The sequence below is a fragment of the Peromyscus maniculatus genome, chromosome 4, assembly GCF_049852395.1.
Source record: "Peromyscus maniculatus bairdii isolate BWxNUB_F1_BW_parent chromosome 4, HU_Pman_BW_mat_3.1, whole genome shotgun sequence".
In the NCBI taxonomy this organism is placed as follows: Eukaryota; Metazoa; Chordata; class Mammalia; order Rodentia; family Cricetidae; genus Peromyscus; species Peromyscus maniculatus.
Genome location: NC_134855.1, coordinates 3,801,248 through 3,822,097, shown reverse-complemented (window position 1 = coordinate 3,822,097; position 20,850 = coordinate 3,801,248). Strand labels below are relative to the sequence as shown.

Genomic DNA, 20,850 nt, shown 5'->3' with positions numbered 1-20,850 from the left:
GTTATAAGGCAAGAATATCTTGTTCTTTTATACACTAGTATTGAAAACCAGAGGTGAATGTGTCGATTTGGAAATAAAATGCTCGTCTTCATAAACAGGAGACAGGGTTGTAGAATGCTTGGCTTTACCTACTCACAGAGCACTCTGGGAAGCCTCTCCTCAGGTGATCCTCTCCCTCAGAACAGAAAGCTATCAGGTCAGGGTGACGCTGTACACCTGATGAGACACGAGCTGAGACCTTGACACTTCACACCTCCCACCTCAGGATTTCCATCAAACCAGTCAAAACTACAAGCGAGACGGTGCTGACAAAACAGCAAACCAGAGAATAATTTCAAACTGTAGACCACCTCTCCCCCGCCGCCCTGCCCAAGACAGGGTTTCCCTGTGTAAAAGCCCTGGCTGTCCTGGGTCTCGCTCTATAGCCCAGGTTGGCCTCGAACTCACAGAGATCCACCTGCCTCTGCCTCCCAAGTGCGGGATTAAAGGTCTGTGCCACCACCGCCACTGCCCAGATAACCTCTTAGCTGTCAGGTTAACACTTGTATTAGAAGCCTTTCATCAGCCCCTTTCAGCACATTTACAATGTACACATTCATCCTTTTAAAAGTTCTACTTAGAGAGAGGGACATTCTATGATACATGCAGGGACTTCAATCTCCCATTTTCCTTCCAATCACCCGTGCCCTGAGACCACCTAGCCCCCTTCTTCATCTCTAATGGCAGAGTGAGGCAGGGAAAAGGGTGAATCGACTGGGCCCACGGAACCTTCTGGAGAGAAGGCACTCGAAAGTAGCATATCACCTGAATCTGCTGGCCAATTTGAGTGGAACCAGCCTACCAGAGAGCTGTGATCTGGTACATGGATGAAGGATGATACAACCACATAGATACCGTCTTGCGTTTATTCACACAGAGGGGTAAGAATTGGTACAAATCATAGACATTGTTTAAATACAAATAAATAGTTCTAGTTTCCAAAGAAACAACTCTAGATAATCCTAAGTATTTTCTAGGTTCCTATTAAAAATAGAAGGCTATTGGCGTCAAGTTCTACCCCACCACAACCCTTTGAGAACTTAGGATGAAACGGTGAAGTCTACAGTCTAAGAAGTCACCAGACAAATGGGAGCCAGTGTTCCCACTTCCCTGAATGAGCTCCTAAGTGGAAAGAGAGTTTCTTGCGTCATAGATACACACAACTAATAAATTCAGGAAGTATTCAATATCTAAAGACAGCTAAAAAGACCGGCCTTGGGAAAAGTGGTAAGAATTCCTCCGAAGCAGTTCTGTCGACTCTAAAACCTCAGAGGTCGATTGAGTCAAGTGTCTAACCTCAGGGAGACTTGAGTTTCTACACTCCAAGTTATCATGGGTGGCACCTGTGGTGAGTGACAGTGATCTGCCTAGCGGAGAATGGTGCTGCTAATGAAACAGTCTGTCAGGTCCGGCACCAAAATGATCAACACTGAGCTGAAGGAACACATACCCAAGGCTGTCTGTTTACGTTTGTCTCTATACTATCATATTCAGTATATCCAAAGACAAAGCTATCTGGGGAGAAGCATGCTGTCAGAGTAAGACTCATTTTTAAGCTGTGCCATCTTCCAAAATGACAGAACACATGTGGTTGTTATGTCTTGGTGCCCAAGCACTGGCGGCACTGCCCTCCTTAGCTGTACAAGGTCACTCAGCCACTTTTCACACCCCACAGAACTGCTGGAAAATAATGGTGGAGAGTGACCAATGAAGTAAACTTTAGGTTCTCAGAGAAATGTTCTTTTCTACCTAGACTGATCAGGGTATGGTGCTAACTGGAACAACTTCATGCTATAAAACAGTCTCTTGGAGCGAGGGTATTAAAATCCAGGTTAGTAATAACATTTGGTATTACAGAAGGCAAGGTTATTCAGATTTAAAACCATGATTGCCAAATAATAAAAGCTGGATTTCCAAATAGAATACTGCTGTGATATAAAATGCTAAATTTGATTCTACACTTTGTTGACATAAACAATTTTAAGACATACACCATGTTTTCCTAATTGAGATTTGGAAATAATAAGCATAATTCTTAAACAGATCGCTACAATATTCACTCAAGGGATCAGCTGCTTTTTGCCAAGAATTCTCTTTTTAGTCCAACTGAAGGATTTCCACAGTAAATTCTCAAACAGTTCTAAAAATGACTGAAAATGTCTCTCACTTCCCACCCTCACCCTTATTTTTTGTTTATGTTGAAAAGATGTGTATACATAAAAGTGCTCAAAGTTTTTGGTAGATGTTAATAAATTAGTTTCCTGATTTAAATAACAACTTTGTATGCTTTTCTCTCTGGCACATTGTGTTTCTGGAGTTACAAATCCAAACAAAGCAGCCAACTAGAGCAGCTCAGTGTTCAAATCACAGTTTGGACACGTTCCTATTTATTCTGGATGATGCTCAGTTCCACACATAGTTCAGAGAAGACACATCCATATGAATACCAAACACGTTATGTTAGCAGCCCTAACATGTGACTGTGTTGTTGGCAGTACCATTCACATCTACAAAGACAAAGGAGAAGGATTTCAAACATGGAGACCATTTGCTTTCGCTGCTCTGGTAACTCATCATCATCTTCGAGACTTCCAGGCTGTTCTAGAGTAAGGAGTAGTCCTTTTCTTATCTGGTGGTTTGAAGTAGGAGTAAACGGGTGCGGCCGGGTACTCTGCGTCAGGGTTCTCTGCCATCATTTTCAGCTTCGCTTCAATGGCTTTGATCTTTGCAGTGACACTGGAAAAGGACAGCAGAGGGTCAGAACGTGCCGGGGACATTCAGAAAACCCTCCCGCTTCCCCTCCTTACACTCATGTGTATTAGGGAAGCCTAACATGAAACTATAAACATGAACCAAGAAAAGTCAAGTCTGACAACCAGTTATGTTTTGTATGACCTAAGCCTAGGCAGTTCTGCATACTTCACATGGCCTTATATAGTTAGTCTTCAGACACAGACACCAGGTGGCATCTCCGTGCCTGTCAGGAAGTAGACAAAGATAGATCGACAATGACGTCAGAATGTAGGGTATAGTTCTTATTTTGCAAACGTTAAATGGCTAGCAAGTGAGAGTTGAGATCTGGATACAAACTGGCTCAAAACCCCATGTTATTAACTAATACACTAACTACCATACCTTTTCAACCACCGAGCAGTATCAGAAAAAAAAAAAAAAAATCTAGAAATCCTATCAAGTCTCTTTGTCTGTCTGTCTCTCTTTTAATTTATGTGTATGGATGTTTTGCCTGCAGATATGTCTGTGTCTGGTGCCCCTGGAGTCTAGAAGATCCCCTACAACTGGAGTTACAGGTGGCTGTGAGCCACTGTGTTGGTGCTGGGAATTGAATGTAGGTCCTCTGGAAGAACAGCCAGTGCTCTTAACCTCTGAGCCATGTCTACAGCCCCAAGTTTCTTTTTATTAACCAATATGATACAGTGAGCCAGACACCCACCATCCTCTGGACTTTACCACTTTTAATCTTTCTAACAACAAGAGGGGTTCCCCTCAGGATTTTATGGGATAAGTGCACCCGAGAGTCACAAGGCTAACAAACTGCAGAGCTAGGACTCCACCTGCCTTTTTGTCAAAAAGCCTTTGCTTTTCCCTCTGCATCAGAGAGGGAGCTGCATAGCTCTGTAGACACACAAAGGATGAAGTGAGGGATGCTGCACGAGCTGAGAGGCATTTAAGTCTGACTAGGGACACTGCAATCGCTGGAGTAAAATGCAAAGCACTCAGGCAGCAACATGTTGCCTGGCAGATTCCCCATTTTTCATTCTTGGTGCCGTCAATGGTCTATAGCTAGTGAGACAAATTTGTAAGGAGTGTCTACAAGGTCTTCTAGAGATCCTCAAAGGGCATACAGTGGTTGAACATTCTCATAGGCAACAAATTAAAAAATAAAGTCAGCAAGAAAAGAACAAATGTGTGAAGAGACAGACCCTTTCCCTGCGTACAGTTGTTCAAACATCGCCTGGATCCCACAAATATGCGCCATATTTGCATTAGTAGAAGAGCCCTATATTGCAATAAAATCCTAATGTATTAATACACCAGGCTATCTGATAAACAGCTGCAAGTACAGAGTCTGACAAGTTAAAGCCATGTTCACTGTAACATGGAGACCATCAAGCAAAAATCCAGAGATCAATACAGCAGAACTATAAAAATCTCCATGGAGATCAGATTTTATGGGGATGATGCCATATGGATATGAGCTCTCAATGACACCCAAAATATTATGTTTGTTTTCTAAGTAATTAATTTCAATTTCAAGACCATCTCTTCCTCTTGCAGTTCAGTGAGATGCTTTTAAGTCTGTGGGGTTCATGGCACATTGCATATAAGGACATGTTTCCTTCTTGTCCGGGGTTCTGTCCAAACAGGTATCACAAATTTTATAATCTTACGATAGACTGAGTGTAATTGTTGATTTCTGATCCACAGCTGTTGCTTCGAATACCTTCTTCCTGTTTCCTGACAGGCTTTAACTCTGATTCTGTTGCTTACTACAGCACAGTTTCAGGCATGGTATTTCACTTTTCTAAGCTTTTTATGGCATTAAAGGATATATGCTAAAGAAAGGATATAATAAAGTACTTATAAGTTCTTATAGAAAGTTCAATAGATCCTGGGTATTGTTACTGTTATTGTTAAAATTTTCCCCTAAGCTACAGTGCAAAAAAAGAAAAAACAAAACAACAAAACCCCCAACACCCCCCCCCCCCAAACTGCTTCTGCTCAACCACCCACTGAACGTCCCTTTTCTCCTCAACTCTCAGTGCTCCTGTTCTGAATTAACTCGACTGACAATTCATACACACTGGAACAAAACTACTATAGTTGCTGCACGGGTACACAGACTTAATGTCTGCAAACAAGGGAAGCCACAACCAGGGAGGAACTAGTACATGATGGAAACGCCGGAGACTGAGGCCTCGTAAGAATGCGTGTTTTCAGGGTAAGGGCTGTGTCTGATGTATCTCTGTATCCCCAGATCAAGGCGTGGTACGTGACAATTAAACTTGTTCTTTTTTGAGTGAATGAATTCTATAAATGGTGGTACATGATCATGGTGGGGGTGGGTGGGAAAAAGAGGAACTATATACTGAATACATCTCTCAACAAGGAACCAGAGATTCTATTCTAGAATAAGAGTCACCGTGCTGTAAATGAAGGCATGGAAGAGAGACATGGCTGACCTATTGAATGACAGTCCTACAGACGCCACCTTACCTGAGGTTAGATTGAGTAGGTTCAGTGCTTGAGGATGGCTCAAGGCTGATGGGAAGGATTTTATCATTCTTATTATGATCATATCTCTGAAATCGAGAAAAAGGGTAAATTATTTCACCTGGGCAGAAAGTATTCCTGACTGTAGTGCATGGTTAAAACATGCCAACCCTACCCAGATTATCTCAGCATATTTCCAGTCTTAAGCCTGTATTATATTTAATATCATACAAAAATCATCCTAGTTTTGGTCTAAAGCAGTTTAGGGAGAGAAGTTGAGAAAAGCTTTTGTCTAGTTGTTTGTCTTCATCACTGGGAGAAGAAGGATTTCCCAGCTGAGAATTCACTGTTCAAATTTCCAGATGGTACAAATGCACAGCAGGGCTACCCTCTCACATTCTTAAACTGCCATAGATTGCCTCTTACAATATTTGTTTTATTCAAAACACTTTAAAATTCTGGTCGATTTTGCGAAGTACCAAGCATAACATTCAACTCTTAATAGGCCTGAGTGGGGAAGAGAAGTAGTAACAGCATTCAGTGGCAGATACAGAAAACATTACATAGTAAAGGAGTTTAATTTGATGTAAGATAAATTACACATTTGTTGTGAAAAGTAAGTGTGGTATTAAGGAGCAATCAGGAGCCTTTGGTCAAAAAGGAACCATGAGGTAGAGATTTCACATGAGAGACAGGATGACGAGTAATTTCTCCTGCTTGCCTTTTCAATGAGATGCAGGATGAGAAAACACCAGCCAGTCTGGCAAATGAGACTTGATTTTATTCTGAGTAAAAGCACTTGGTAATTCTGTCTTAGACACTAAGTGTGCCCCATCATGACCTGAGATGCTCACAGGCCTCACAATTTTATGATCTGCTTTTCAGCAGAGAATCTCCATTCGAGGGTTGGTTTACTCTGAGTCTTTATGGGAAGTGGGCAGCATGCTTCAGGACCTATGTTCGTCTAGATAAGAGCAGAGGCTCCGCTCTGGCAGCTGCAGACCTGTCTGCGGGCAGGTCAGCCCAGGTCCACTGCACTGGGAGCCGTCTCCTGGGACTGCTCTAGTCCACATACTTCACTACCTCTGTGCCAGCGGAACAGAATACCTTTTTAGAAAAAGAAAACAAACAAACAAACAAACCAGCCACAGCTTTTCTAGTACTTTTCCTCAAGAGATGAACTATAAAATGGACAGGGCAGTGTGCCATTTTTCAGGGCCTGGAGACATCCCACAAACCTACACTATAGTAACTCTCCAGACCTCTGGAAGGAGACTGCCATGCTTTACGCGCACAGAGAAACTACTCATTTCTCAAGCATTTAGAACAATAAATACATTCAAACTCTCCTTAGAGATGTGAGGCTGGGAAGAGTCTATTAATGTCCACAGCAAAAATAATTTGTTTTCCCTTCAAAGAACAACTCCCATAAAAAAAAAAAAAAAAAAAAAAAAGGCAGAGGTTTGAGTGTACACATCAGCCACAAGCAAAAATCAATCAAAAACGGGATCTGTGGCCATGTGCAGAGAAACAACGAAGGAACCTGCTCTCTTCCTGAGAAGCTTTTCAAAAGAAAAATCAGGCAAGACAGCAGCAGGAAAGCGAAGAGGCTGGGATCAAATGGAGAGGTGGCAGCTTTCTGCAGAGACTGGGTGAGGACGAGGCAGGATGCTGTCTGTCTGTCTGTCTCACCTAGACTTACCTTGACTTGAGCGTGAGCCCATCGTACCACCAGCTTCTTAGACAGTGCCAGCTTGCCATTGAGACACTGGATGGCTTGTTCTGCTTCCTGTCCAAGAGAGGGGCAATAGTTGGTCAGAAAATCAAATGCTTATTAGTTATCTGTATTCTCATCGGGCCTTAGTAGGTTGCAGTGGCTGGGTTTCTAAGCAAATTGCTTTTGGTACTTGGGAAATGGCTTATAATTTCAAATGGCAAAACAACAGCATCTGAATTTTTAAAAACTGAAACAAAGTTTCAAATCCTCTGTCATTTATTTGTCAGCTGTAAAATGCAGTCACTCCTTGTCCCCCGGGGTAGTGTGAGCACTCGCCAACAGGGGAGGAGCTTCCTGGTGTTGGCTGACAGCAGTGCCCCATCAGGTCTACCTCTCGACTCACACGCTCTAGCGGGCCTAAGACAGACTACACAAGGAGCTGTGCTCCCTTCAGGAGCTCTGGAGCCACATCCTGGACTATAGCTTCACAGATATGGTGTGCAAGAAATCAGTCTGGAAAAGCAGGAGCCAGTCCCAAGAGACTGAGCAACGTGCCTATGTGAGGCAATCTATACACCTAGTTTTCAGAGCACAAACTCCCCTGACCCTTCCCTGATCAGATGTAACAGTAACAAGGTTAAAAAGAATTCCTAAAGCTGCATAAAGTCACTGTATATACTCCCAGCAAACCCGGCCATGCTTCCTCATCCTGACAAACCTTCTTTGCCCCTCAGGTATCCATGAGGCATCCAACTAAAGGTAACCCACCTCTAGTAGGGGTGAAGGGACCCTTAAGGAAGACCTCAGTGGCAAGATGCACCTGAGACTGAGGAGTAGCCAAACCGGCATCCCCAGTGAGTTCCTATTATTCGCTATCCACCATGTACCAGGCCCTGGCTGTTCACTTGTTGCAGCAATGCTCCACTACAGCGGAGTGCTAGACAGGAGACATACGCTTTTGTCTCCCTTGGTAGCTTAGAATGCCCCAGGGCTCTATTAGTTCTCAAGCGTCTGCAGCAGTAGAGGCCGGCAAGGGATAAGAATTCCAGAAGAACAATTTCCATCTCTGTGCTGTTTCAAAGTTCACAAACTTCATACTAAATACCAACCGGACTGTCATACACACACTTACACACCCTCCTAGCCTCCACCTCTGTGAGAGAGCCTCCTCGTTTGCCCCACTTGTTAGATGAAAACTGAGGCCGAAAGAGACTTGCTCAAAGCTAGTAAGAAAAGATACAGGAATATAGAGTAGGCTTTATGACCACTAGTCCAGGGTTTTAAAATGAACATGTGTCCCTAACGTGACCTCTGATTTTAATTGTCTGCAATAATCCTCATCACTCTATCATTAAGGAAAAACATATAAAAATAGTTATCATATGACCATTCTTTAATTGCTTCCAAAAAGGAGTGGACAATTAGAATAATAACATGTCCTTGTTGCCTATAATATCTTCAAAAATCAGAGGAAATAAAAAATACTCAGACTTGTGAGGACAGATGATTTTTTTTGGGGGCAGTCTTAGGACTCCCATACATCACTGTGATAGGCATTCTGGCAACTGCATTTTTTTTTTTTTAAACTATGTAGTCCAGGCTACCCTCCAACTCTCAATCTCCTTGCTTCAGTCTCCCAAGTGCTAGAATTACAGGCATGTAAAACCATGCCCAGCTGTGGCAACTGCATTAAGAAAAATTATGTCTTTTTTTTTTTTTTTTTCTTTTTGAGCTGTGTAGCCTTATCTGTCCTGGAGCTTGATTTGTAGATCAGGCTTGCCTCAAAATCAAGAGATCCACCTGCCTGTGCCTGCTCCCAAGTGCTGGGATTAAGTGTGTGCACCACCATGCCTGGCTAAAAATTATGCCCTTTGATGATGCCATTCATTCCATTTCCCTAAATGCAGTGAATGTACATAGTTACAGCTATAAAGATACCCACTCCATAATATTTATACTAGTCAGTTACTGGTGGTGACTCATATAACTAATAACTGGGGATCATGTAACATAAATCTATATAATACTATGCAGTCACCAGAAATTATAATTTTTTCTTGTTTTTTTTTTTTTTTTTGAGTCAGAGTCTCACTATGTAGCCATGGCTAGACTGGAACTTACTATATAGACCAAGATGGGTTCAAATTCAGAGATACCATCACACTCAGCATCTGATGATTACTTTTTAATTGCATCCTAAGTTACATGTAAAATGTACAAATTTCATAGCCAGGCAGTGGTGGCACACACCTTTAATCCCAGCACTCAGGAGGCAGAGGCAGGCCAGCCTGGTCTACAAAGTGAGTTCCAGGACAGCTAGAGCTACACAAAGAAACCCTGTCTTGAAAAACAAACAAGTACAAGCCTTAGATACAGATCACTGTAGACCAACGTGTGCTATTTATTGGGTAGGGTAGATCAGGGGTTCTTATCTAGCTAGCTAGCATGTACAAGACCCTGAGTTCCTGCAGGCATGATGGTGCACAGCTTTAATGCCAGTACTGGAGAGGCAGAGGCGGGCACCCTGTGAGTTCCAGAGAGCCAGGGCTACACAAGTGAGGCTGCCTCAGGAAAAAAAAAAAAAAAAGGAACAGATAGACTGGTCCTGGGTTTAATCCCAACATCACAAAAATAAATAAAATTTGCATGCATTGTTTTTGAGACATTGAGATAAAAATACATAAATTATGTGGGCATATGTGTCATCAAAGTGGTGTGCGGGCCCATACACGTGCACATGTAGTGGTCAGGTCAATGCAGAGTGCCTTCTTCCACCGTTCATACCTTGTTTTTACAGCAGGGCCCCCCCCCAACCTGTAACTCATGGACTGGTTAGACTGGCTGGCCACTTAGCTCAGGGGGTTTGCCTGTCCCACCTTCTGCACACCCTGTGAAGCACTGGGGTCATAATGTGTGCCACCATGCCTTTATGTGGGTGCTGGGTTTGGAACTCAGTCCCTCCTATGTACCCTTTGGGCACCTGCCTGACTGAACCCTCTCCCTATCCCCAGAAGGGTACATGCTTAAAAGATAAAATGGAATCAAGTGTGTGAGTGGCTCCACCAGAAACAGGCCTCAACAGAATTGACCGAAAGGAAAGGAGACTTGGTTGGCCAGCCACTAAAGCATCAAGCAAAACAAGGTATGAAGGGTGTCTATCACATGCTCAATGTGGGTATGCCAAATCTGTCTATCACATGCTCAATGTGGGTATGCCAAATCTGTCTATCACATGCTCAATGTGGGTATGCCAAATCATGTGGCCAGTAGGAACCAGTCATCTTCTGGCTTGAGCCCAGGAAGAGGAAGCTTGTGAAGCCGCACTACTGACGTCACTGGTGGAAGGGATGTATCCGTTAGGGCTCAGTGCGAGGCACACAGAGAATAACCAGACATGACTCCTGCCCATGAGGTCTGGTGGTCAAGAGATATAAAAATGATCATGACACAGTGCAAACTAAGAGAGGGAGCGGGAGAGGGAGCTCGATTACCTGCTTAGTTTCAAAGTTAACAAAACAGTACCCTCGGGGCTGGCCCTCCAAAGCACCCGACTTGTGGAAGAGGAAGTCAAATTGCTTCACTTTGCCAAACTTCTGGAGGAGCTTGAGGAGGTGGTATCTGTGAAGACAGAAAAGCCCATGAGTCCACTCCTGGAATGCTGCTGGCTGCTCAGCCTCAAAGGTGAGATAAAAGAGGGAGATAATTCACCTCAGGCCAAAAAAAAAAAAAAAAAAAAAAAAATTCCCTGGCTACTGCCCTATGCTTTCCTGCAAAATGCTGTAAAATGCTGTACTATTTTATTTGGGAAACAGGATTGTTTGCCTCCACTTGGAATGGGAACTAGAATTGTCATGGCTATGCGCCTGTCCAACACAAAATACCAAACAAAAAAACCACACCTAACAAACATCTGTCTGCCTACAAGCACTGTTTGTTTTTCTTTTGGAGAAAGCTCAAAAATAGTGTCGACTTATTTATTTTTTAAATTTCTTGGCAATGATTTAGCATTTGTGAGTATCTGTAACTTCATCAGAAAAACACACACACACACACACACACACACACACACACACACACACACACGCGCGCGCGCGCGCGCGCGCGCGAATCTATCCTGCATTTAAAATAAACAAAGTTGCAAAACCATCCATATTCACACAAACAAAAACCAGCCCTAAAGCACCTCTCTGTTAGACTTTGTAGTGACTCTGCTGAACCCAAACACAGCTAGTGGCACTTCCACAAGGCTTTAGACGTGACTGGAAATTAGGACAACATGGAAGTCAAATGTGACTGAGGCTGGTCTCACCATGCAGGTGATACTGGCCAGCTCTGTAATCAGCCTACCTCATCTGGGTATGGTCAATAAAAGACAGAGTCAATGGAGGAATTTACTCCCAGGAGAGGTTCACCACACTATCTCTTGCCATCCTGCTTGTTCCTTTCTTGTATTCCCCACTCCTACAACTCACTTGGCTTCAATAAGACTTCCGAGTTGTTCAAACAGATGTGGCCTTAGCAGGTTGCTGTGGCCAACCTCCATTCTGACTTCCTGTCATCCATGTAAGGGTGAGACAAACCAACAGCTCTCCCATTTCCTTTTCCTCTGGCCTTCCTCCTGGCACCCTCTAAGCTATTCAAATGGAGTCAAGGCTTTCTCTAAACAATGCTGTCCCCTTGATACTAAAAAGGTATCAGGCCACATGCTAAATCGGTTACTACTCGGAATTCTACCCCACAGGGAGCCAGTCAAGTCCTTGTGGGCACATTTATATTCCTGCTGTTTGCTAGGAGAAACTCACCAAGATTTTATTCTTGAGCAGGATCTCCTTTGGGAAGCAGAGATAGGAAATACGTCACACACTGCACTAAATCTGACACTAATGTGCATCAATAAGCAAGTCCTTATAGTTACTCAGGTGTCTGATACCATTGTAGAAAGACACCATGCAGGTCTAGTACTGGGATAGGAGGAAAGGCCCCCAAGCCCCATTAAGGATAGTAATCTGGTCCTTGGACTGGTTTTGAAAAGGAAAAGAACCACAACTCTGTATTTAATTACTATCTTCCATCAGGAGACCTCAATCACCCAATGAGAATGCAGGACTCCCTGGGGGGGGGAGCTGGGAGACATTTCTAGTACAAACCTCTGTTCTTGATTATCTAAACAGGCTACAGCAAGGCTGAGTCTCCCCACAGGCTTTAATTCATAGCCACACCTGCTCTTATTGCACCCGTTCAAACCTTCACACCACGTCAATGCCATAGAATGGTGGGTCAAACCCATTTAGAACAAAACAAAACTTCAGGCTACTATAGCTTAGCTATCTTTTCATTAGCTTCGTTCTACTAAATAGCAGGAAGGTAACGCGATTGGCATTTCCTAGGAAATGAATTTTCATTTACTCAGGAAAAAAATGCCAACAGATTATTCATTGTAAAGCTAACAAACACATGCTGCTTGAGAAGTGTGACCTTAAGATTCCAGGAACATCTGCTTAGGTCTGTGTCTTTCAACTTCGCTAGGATTTCTTTTCTTGTTTGATAATTTCTTGAAATTATCGGAACACGGAAACAAAAGGAATGAAATGTTTACTACTTTGCTTCCTGGAGATGGGGACTGCAGGCTGATAGTGAAAAAAGCCTGAAGCCTCTTGCCTTCACATCTGCAAGTACTTTTATCTGCTGCTGGGGTATGGGAGCTCAGCCCTCATCAGCGGCTCGCTTCCCTTAATGAAACGTGCACCGCTGCCTTCAGGAGAGAGAATTAGTATATGCGTCCCCCACACACTTCTGTAACCCAATCAGTGCTCTCTTCTTCTAGTGAGTCATTAAAAGGGCCTTCTGGCCTGGTGGCACAGAGCAATCACATGTACAAATGCTAAAACAAACACCTACTAGGTGCTGAGGACCAATGAGGAATCAGGACCTCTAGACGAATAACCCTCAATGCTGGTTAGAGGAGAGCAATGTATACACAACTATGAGCAGTGTACATTTACAATATAGAGCACACATGTTCGCGTGTACACACACACACACAGGGAAGAGCAGGAAGGCTTGAGAAGGGGCTATCTGTACGCAGCATCAGTGTGAGTGAACACTGTGCAATGAGAAAGGCGAGGTGTGACCTATTGGAAGAGAGGAGAGAGTAGGGACAGGCCATGAATACAGGGTGTGCATTCAGGGAATTTCGATTTGATGGTACAGGAAGCAGAGAGCCAATGAAATGACCTTTAGGTTCTTTGTCTTTTTTTAGTATGTAAAGTTTTTAGAGAAAATTTTCTTTGTAAGTCTATAAAAATTACTCTGAAGAGAATCTTTTTATCTTGTGCCATACACCTTACTAAATGTTTTCTTGTCTCAGATTTAAGTAAGCAAACAGCAGATGCCATTTCATGAAGGAAGAGTATTTGAAGTGGCAGACACCCGGCTGTCACAGGCTCGTGCATCTGCTTCCAGCGAGTCTTGGTTTATCCAGTCAGCACCAGAAGGACACTTGCATATGGTTGGTTCACCACCTCTTGGCTTTTAAGTTTACTCAATGTGTGGCAAACTGACTTCTTCCCCACAAACTACCCCATGGTCAGTGGAGATTTGAGTTTACACTCCCCAGGCAAGACCTCTGGGCAAGCCATGGGTTTGAGGCCCACCATTACAAACAGAAGTAGAAGGCCCTTCAGAATCTTCTTTACTCCACTCTTCTTCAGTTCCTGTCTCTCACACCTCACTCACCCAGCAATCTCCAAGCGCACTACCCCACCCACGTGGCAGCAGGAACAGTGCCTGTCTCCTGACAAACCTGCAGCTTCGCTCTCGCCCTTCCAACTCACCTCGCACGCATGCAGTCAAGTCCTCACCAAACCTTCCTGTCTTGGTATCAGGTTCTTGTTAATATCCAGTGGCTTTATTCTACAGGAAATTCAACTTGTCGGAATACAACGTAAAGAGCCCATCTCCACCTGACAGTATTCTACCTATCCAACTGCCTCTTCATTACCAGTAGGACTCATTTTTGCCTTAAACTAAAAAGTCCTTTTGGATCTGCTTATATTGAGTCAACTTCCTTGCTCTGACCGACACACTTTAAGTCATTATTTCCCCTCTGCTTAGAAGGCACTATGAAAATTTCTACTGGTTTTCTCTCATACTTTCATACAATGCAAAGGTTACTTACTTATTTACAGAGCACATTTAATACCCGAAAAAGAAAGCCAGTACTGAGTACAGCATGGCAAATCAACATGTGAGGATACTAACTTTTCGGCTTCCCTGCCGAAAGGACTGGTGGTATTTAGAGGTACTGTTATAAGCTTACTGCTTGGGTCTCACAGCAATTTATAAGTTTCCACATGTCTGAATTCAAAACAGGATGCTTTAGGTCACGATTATTCAGTGACTCTATCAGACTATCTGAGCAAAGGTACACTGAATTAGGAAGGAGGAAACGAGAACCATCATCCTTTACTTTGTCAACTGAGCCAACCTGTGTCACTTTCCTTTTCCTATACAGAAGGGCAAATCTGTTCCCCTCACCCAAGCTGTTATGAGGTGAAATAGGAGGACGTCACACAGTATTAGAGTTAGAAGAAACATTTCTGCTATTTAGTTGACATTCTCACTTCACAGAAACATGAGGTACAATGAAGATGAGGAATTCGAACACAGTGGAAGTAACATGCACTTAGGCTTGAATGCCTCTGTAAAATCAAGTGCCCATCACTTCAAGTCTCCAGCATCTCCTCAGTCACATGAATGCTTCTGGCATACAGCACAGTCCAGTCCTAAAACACTCTATGTTCACAATGCTCTATCTTACAATACAGCAATATTTGGGAGTGATTATTATTTTAATTATTCACATAGGTTCACCATATCTACCCGAAGAAGAGCACGATCCAAGAGTTTATGTATCTGAATCGCATGAGCATGAAGAGCTTATTTTTGAGACCAGACTGTCACATTCTTGAGAGGAGACTGATGGACGTCCTATATAGCTTAAGAAGAATTCATTTTAATAACCAAAAAAAATACAGATATACACAGAGCAACTAGAACTAATCACAAAATAAATGTGGGTAAATTAAAGACAGAATGCATTGTTCAAATGTTGTTTAAAAAACTACCATTGAGGCTGTAGGATGGCCCAGTGGTTAAAAGCATGGGATGCTCTTCTAGAGGACCTGGATTCCATTCCCAGTATTCACATGGTGGCTCACAACCATTTCTAACTCCAGTTCCTCCAGGGGATGTCACGCTCTCTTCTGGTCTCTGCAGGTACTAGGCATACACGTGGTGCACCATACATAAATGCAGCTAATACCCATATGTATAAAATAGTAAGAACAAAAAGGCACCCCCACCACTGTGTTAAGATACCCCTGTAACTATTCCTGATAGTAAATATATGCTTTGTTTCCTAAGAAGAAGTAAGAGAGTATTTAAGGAGAGACACTCAAATCAACTTCTGGAAGAGATTAGGAAAGAAGTGTTAAGGAGCTGGGATACAGTCACAGGAAAGAGAATTAAGGGTCTGGTGAAGAGGAAATAGCAGGAAGTGGCAGCAGTTTTTTGGTTGGGTAAGCTTAATTAGGAAAACTGGAAGACATTCTGCAAACTCCCCTTGTGAGTCATTAGAAGGTTAGAGATTTGCATTCACAGGTACCATGTGTTCATATTCCTTCCATGCTGGGGAGCGACTGTACGTTAATTATTTAACTAGGTTCAATATTTTCTATCCTTTGAGAAGCAGGATCTAAAAGTTCATGCATTTGAGCAACTTGAAGGAAATAATGTCTCCATAAGACTCATGAAATTTAGCAAAGCGACACAAAGCTGTCAAGTGAACCACAAGCTTTGATTGACAGCTATGTTTTTGAAAATTCTGAAACAAATTAGTTTAATACAAATCATCCCAAGGTGAGGAAGTCATAGAAGGAAAACAGAGAAAATGGTTTTGGCAGTAGAACAGAAATGGAGATACTACAGGTAGAGTACAACACATCTGGTCAGCAGGGCCCTGACCTACACTTGGCATTTAATGTTTGCCTTTGACTGAAATATCAATGGGAAAGTCTTATTCCAATGTTCCTGTCAGGAATACATTCATACACTTACTAAGCCATAAACCCAGGGGCAGGTGCCCTTGTGAACCCTCTGATGGACAGCAGGACACAATCAGCACAGAAATCTCATTACCTGAACTACAGCCAACACAACCAGCACTGTGTCCAGACTTCAGATCTCCATTCAAACAAGGAGAGGCGGGAGTGGAAACCCTCTGGGGAGCACCCCTGAGGGCCTGGGTTTTAGATGATGGAAAAATTTAGATGAACAGACATTAATTAAGAGCCTGTGCTGGTTCACACATCTACTCTCAGTCATAGAGAGGATGTTAAATACATTCCACATTCCAGAGTTCCCACGACCACAGCAACATGACATGCAGACAACACAGCTTTACTATCTCTGCAACTTATATGGATACCCAAAGACATCTGCACTTACCTGATTTGAGCTTTCAAAGGTGTAGAAGCTAAACTGGTGTTGTGACGTAAAATCACATCTCTTTTCCTCTTTCCTAATCCCATCCTTAAACACACCTCATCTCACCCCAGACTCAGGAAAGCAGGTTCCCTCTCTTCCTACTCTGTGGTTAGCCCCACTCTCGGAGGAGTAATTCCAAGACTGCTCATTTATTCCATGCTTGCTTTAAGTACTGATTCCACGTAGGTCCGTCTTCTTACCCTTTGCTCCTCTGCCGTCAACCAATACCTTCCCCCCTCAAAACAAGTGGTAGAAATAAAAACCTATTAATTCCCTGCCAAGATATTCCTTTTCACTATAACGGCTCTGATGGAAAGAGTGGGAGTCAAGACTATTGCATCCGATTGGTAATGTGATCTTGGGCAAAGTAATTCTGTCTCTCAGACCCTCTTTTCCTTTATCGTAGGGAAAGAGAGATGGACAGTATCAGAGTCATCTCAACCCATGGAGCTTGCCTAGGGATTGCCAAAAGAAGAGTGGCAAGTGATAAAAGGCTTCGAGCGCCTCTTTTCCCTCCTTGGTCAAAGCAGCCCTGAAGTCATATTTTACACAAGGCTTCTTTCAGATTTACCAGAGGGCTTCTCTTGTTTAAGCTGCTCGGCATGGTGCTGGGCACACTACAGGCACTCCGCTCATTTAATGAATGAATGAACAGCAAAGGGACTAGGGTGATTGCTAAGATCTCTTCCCACTCTCACTTTCTATGGTTCTGTGGCTACTTATAGCAGTCAGTCACATGGGGCCCAAATGCCTATTTGTAAAGTTCCTGAGACTTCTTCGTGTTCCTCCGCTCTGGGAGATAAAATATGCCTTAGGTTGGCTCTAGAACAATTCCTCATAACCACTGGGTTCAGAGTCAAACAGTTGGCAAAGAGTTCTATTCTTTGCTGAGTAGGAAGGAAGAGGCTGAAGGAAATCCAAAGCTGTGTCCTTATAGCTGTGGAGTGCAAATGTATGAAGAATGGGAACAGGCTAAAAAGAGTATCATGTCCCCATCAAAGATAAACTGAAACCAAATGAAGGGGTCGAGATGTACAGCACTGCTCTGGAAGTCTCCTGAGCATCCACAGCAGACACTGCACCTCTGCACACAATCAACTAAGTGATCTGCACTTACTCCGTGATTTTGGGGTCCAGGTTGCCAATCCATAATCGGTGTCCTTCCTGTAGAGAGCCCTCTGAAAGGATGGATGCGTTCTCCAGGGGGAGGGTTTTGGTTTCTGCTTCCATCAATCTCTACGAAATACTAAAGGCAATGTGAGCACTGAGGCAGGAGTGGAACAATCTTGTGTGAACATGAGACTTGCAATTTATCCAAGGAAGGCATGCTCTCTGGGCAGTCCTTCAAAGGCCTGTTGTTCCCAACTGGCCTTGGACCAGTTCCCTTGGGACAGTCCTTCTGGCAGTCAGAGCTGCCATTTAGGATAGAGGTATGGTTGTATGGAGGGTTTTTAATTTCCTGAGGCAGGAGGCCAAAGGCTCTATCACCACATGGTACACCAGGAAAAAAAAAAAAAAAAAGGAAAGCCACCAAGAAGATAGTCTTGAATGTTGAGGGAATGGTGGGACGGGGGAGGGGGAGAGGGGACAGGGACAGGACAGCTTAGGCTCCTGTTCTTCTTGGAGCAGTTCAGCAAGGGAGGAGGTGGCACAAGAGATGTGAGCACAAACACTGGAGTTAGAGCTGGATTTGAAAGCAGGTTGTGTGACTTATTTAATTATCTGAATTTTACAGGTCTCAATTTCATCAAATGTAAAATTAGAAGCAATAGTTCTTATTTTATAGAGTTGTTGTGAAGATTACATACATTAAAAAAATTACCAAACCACATGTTTAACAACAGTAAGTAGTCAATATACATTAGTTATTGATCACCAAGTTTACTGTTTTGGTAGAAACAAGAAGGGAATCTCCTTAGTTATTACAGTTCATCGTCTGCTTTCTTAGTGTAACCTTCAGCAAGTCACTTAATTACTCTTAAGTCCTTTTGTGAGGACAGTATCTCATAAAGGAATGTAGCTCTGCCAAGTTATACCACTAAGGCTTTTAGGACCACGATTCTTAGAAGTATTCAAGACCAATAATTCTTACTCGTCTTAATTCCCGAAGTATCTCATCTCACAGAGCAGGAGAATGACAGCTGTGGCAGAGACAGTAATGGAAAGAACAGAGAGCCTGGTGTGAGAAGACCTGAATGTTCCACTTCCACTGAAGTGATTGTCCTCAGTACCCCCGTTCCTCTTCTTATTTATTTACTCTATTATGGGGGGGGGGGCACGTGCAGATCATCAGCACAGGTAGAGGTCAGAGGATAGAGTTTTCAAGAGCTGGTTCTCTCTTCCCACTCTTGCTTCGGCCATCTTGCTGGCCCAGTTTCTTCATGTTTTAATACAAACTTTGAGGGGCTGGAAGGATGGCTCAGCAGTTAAGAGCACATGTTGCTCTTGCAGAGGACCAAGGGGTTCAGTTCCCAGCACCCACTTGGCGGCTCACAGCCATCTCTAACTTGAGTTCCAGGAGATGAGATGCCCTCTTCTGACTTCTGCAATCACTGCATACATGTGGTGCACATACACAGATGGCAGGTAAAAGACTCATTCACATAGAGTAAATAAATCTAAAAAATTCATAAAGATAAACCTTGCTTTGCTTATTTACTCTAAAAAATTCATAAAGATAAACCTTGCTTTGCTTATTAAGGTTGCTGAGAAGAAATGAGTTGATAGATGAAAAAAAATTTTAATAAATCTAAAATTTTTTTTAAATAAATCTATACTATGATAAAGGAAAGATAAAGGGACAGGGAAAATAGCAGGCCATGCCAGACTTCAGACCTCCCTGCTAGAAAAACAAAAACCCCATATGTCTTCTATATTGAGAGGTGACTCAGAGCTCAGCCCTGTAGGAAATAGTTCCCACCCTCAGAATGCTTATATTTGAAAGGAGAGCAGAACTAAATTTTTTTTTTTTTTTTTGATTTTTCGAGACAGGGTTTCTCTGTGTAGCTTTGCGCCTTTCCTGGGACTCACTTGGTAGCCCAGGCTGGCCTCGAACTCACAGAGATCCGCCTGCCTCTGCCTCCCGAGTGCTGGGATTAAAGGCGTGCGACACCACCGCCCGGCTAAATTTTAATAAATTTAAATAAGTGAAATTAATTAATGACAGATACTATTTACAACAAGAAGGATCAAGCGACTTGGGGTTGGACTACTTTAGACTGAATAGAGTTAGATTTGAGTGCTATAACTTCTGATGTTCTCAGGTCTAAAAGGTACAGTAACACCAAAAGATTCTTTAAAAATGCCAAAGATGCCATGTTCCAATTGGAAGAATACAAGGCACTCGACTAGAGAGATCCGTATTCAAAACTGACTTTCCCAATTAATGTGCCTTTTGTAAGTAACAGTATCTCCCTTATGTGTCTTCCTCACATTCTGTCTCTGCCATTTTTTCCCTTCCATATAAAATGAATAAAATGTATTATTTACTTTCTGCCCATGTCTCTAAAACAATAAAAGCTCCTATAGCGCAGGGACTCGCCTGGCTTGATCATGGTTCTATGCTCAGCAGGTAGTGCACTGCCTGGCTCAGAGTTGGTACTGTTTTCTGAGAGAATGAATGAAACAAAGTCATTATCTTCTTTCCAAAGACGGGGACAATTATTCCTATATCACGTGGCTATTTTAAATAAGAAAATAAATATACACGTGAAAGCTCAGCACGTGGATTTTTGAAAAACAGTGAAGTCTAATAAGGTAGTATGCAACTACCAAATCTTTTGGGGTTTGCAGTGACGACAACTTGGAGTAACAGTTCATAAAATGCCTCTCTCGATCCCTCCCAGCTGAGCTGTATCAACTCTAGAAGCCAGGAGGAGACTGGGGTCGCTTATTCCTAAACGCTACCAGCGGGGTCAGCCAGGGACCAGGGTTTCCCGATTCGCGGCTGCGAAAGGTCACTAATGGGGTTGTTATTTCCGGGCCAGGAGCAGGACAATCCGGGGCGGGGCCTAGGAGCCTGCGGTGAGGGCAGTCTCCGCCACGGCCCCGCCGCCAGCTTGGCGCTGGTACTCACCTGCCAGCCTCGGAGCTGTGCCCTCAGCTCATGCCCTGAAACCAGCTTCCGACGCCCGGCTCCGAGCGAGGGACGTGAGGAAACCTCAGGCGAAACACCGGTCGCCGCCCGGCCGCCCGTGACGCGCTACGTCTGCGCCGCCGCGCCGCCCCGTGACGTCATGACGCCCGCACCGCCGCCGCCGCCGCCTCTGTCGCGCGTGTTTCTCTATCATCCGGGCTATAGCTGGTGAGTGGCCTCC

General features: G+C 43.4%; 2 protein-coding genes across 7 annotated transcripts in view; one reads left to right on the top strand and one right to left on the bottom strand.

Moving 5' to 3' along the window:
• Positions 1-887: 887 nt before the first annotated feature.
• On the bottom strand, positions 888-20,750 carry Rbm18 (RNA binding motif protein 18). Of its 4 annotated transcripts, none has more exons than XM_006995278.4 (6): positions 20,610-20,750; positions 17,652-17,780; positions 10,480-10,606; positions 6,974-7,060; positions 5,275-5,360; positions 888-2,775 (listed from the first exon to the last, which is right to left on the bottom strand). In XM_006995278.4, exons 2-6 carry the CDS (start codon positions 17,762-17,764, stop codon positions 2,616-2,618), a joined length of 573 nt encoding a protein of 190 aa, XP_006995340.1. In that variant the 5' UTR covers positions 17,765-17,780; positions 20,610-20,750; the 3' UTR covers positions 888-2,615. The 4 variants fall into 4 exon arrangements, with proteins under 4 accessions (XP_006995340.1, XP_076424890.1, XP_006995342.1 ...); XM_076568775.1 differs by having other exon boundaries at positions 6,974-7,056; XM_006995280.4 differs by having other exon boundaries at positions 17,652-17,770; positions 20,610-20,744.
• The window catches only part of Mrrf (mitochondrial ribosome recycling factor), a 60,061-nt gene continuing 59,918 nt past the window's right edge, over positions 20,708-20,850 (top strand). For all 3 annotated transcript variants that reach the window (XM_042274777.2, XM_015988761.3, XM_006995281.4), the window contains exon 1: positions 20,708-20,837. In XM_042274777.2, the coding sequence (XP_042130711.1) occupies positions 20,770-20,837 (68 nt within the window). In that variant the 5' untranslated portion in view covers positions 20,708-20,769. The remainder of the gene's footprint in view (positions 20,838-20,850) is intronic.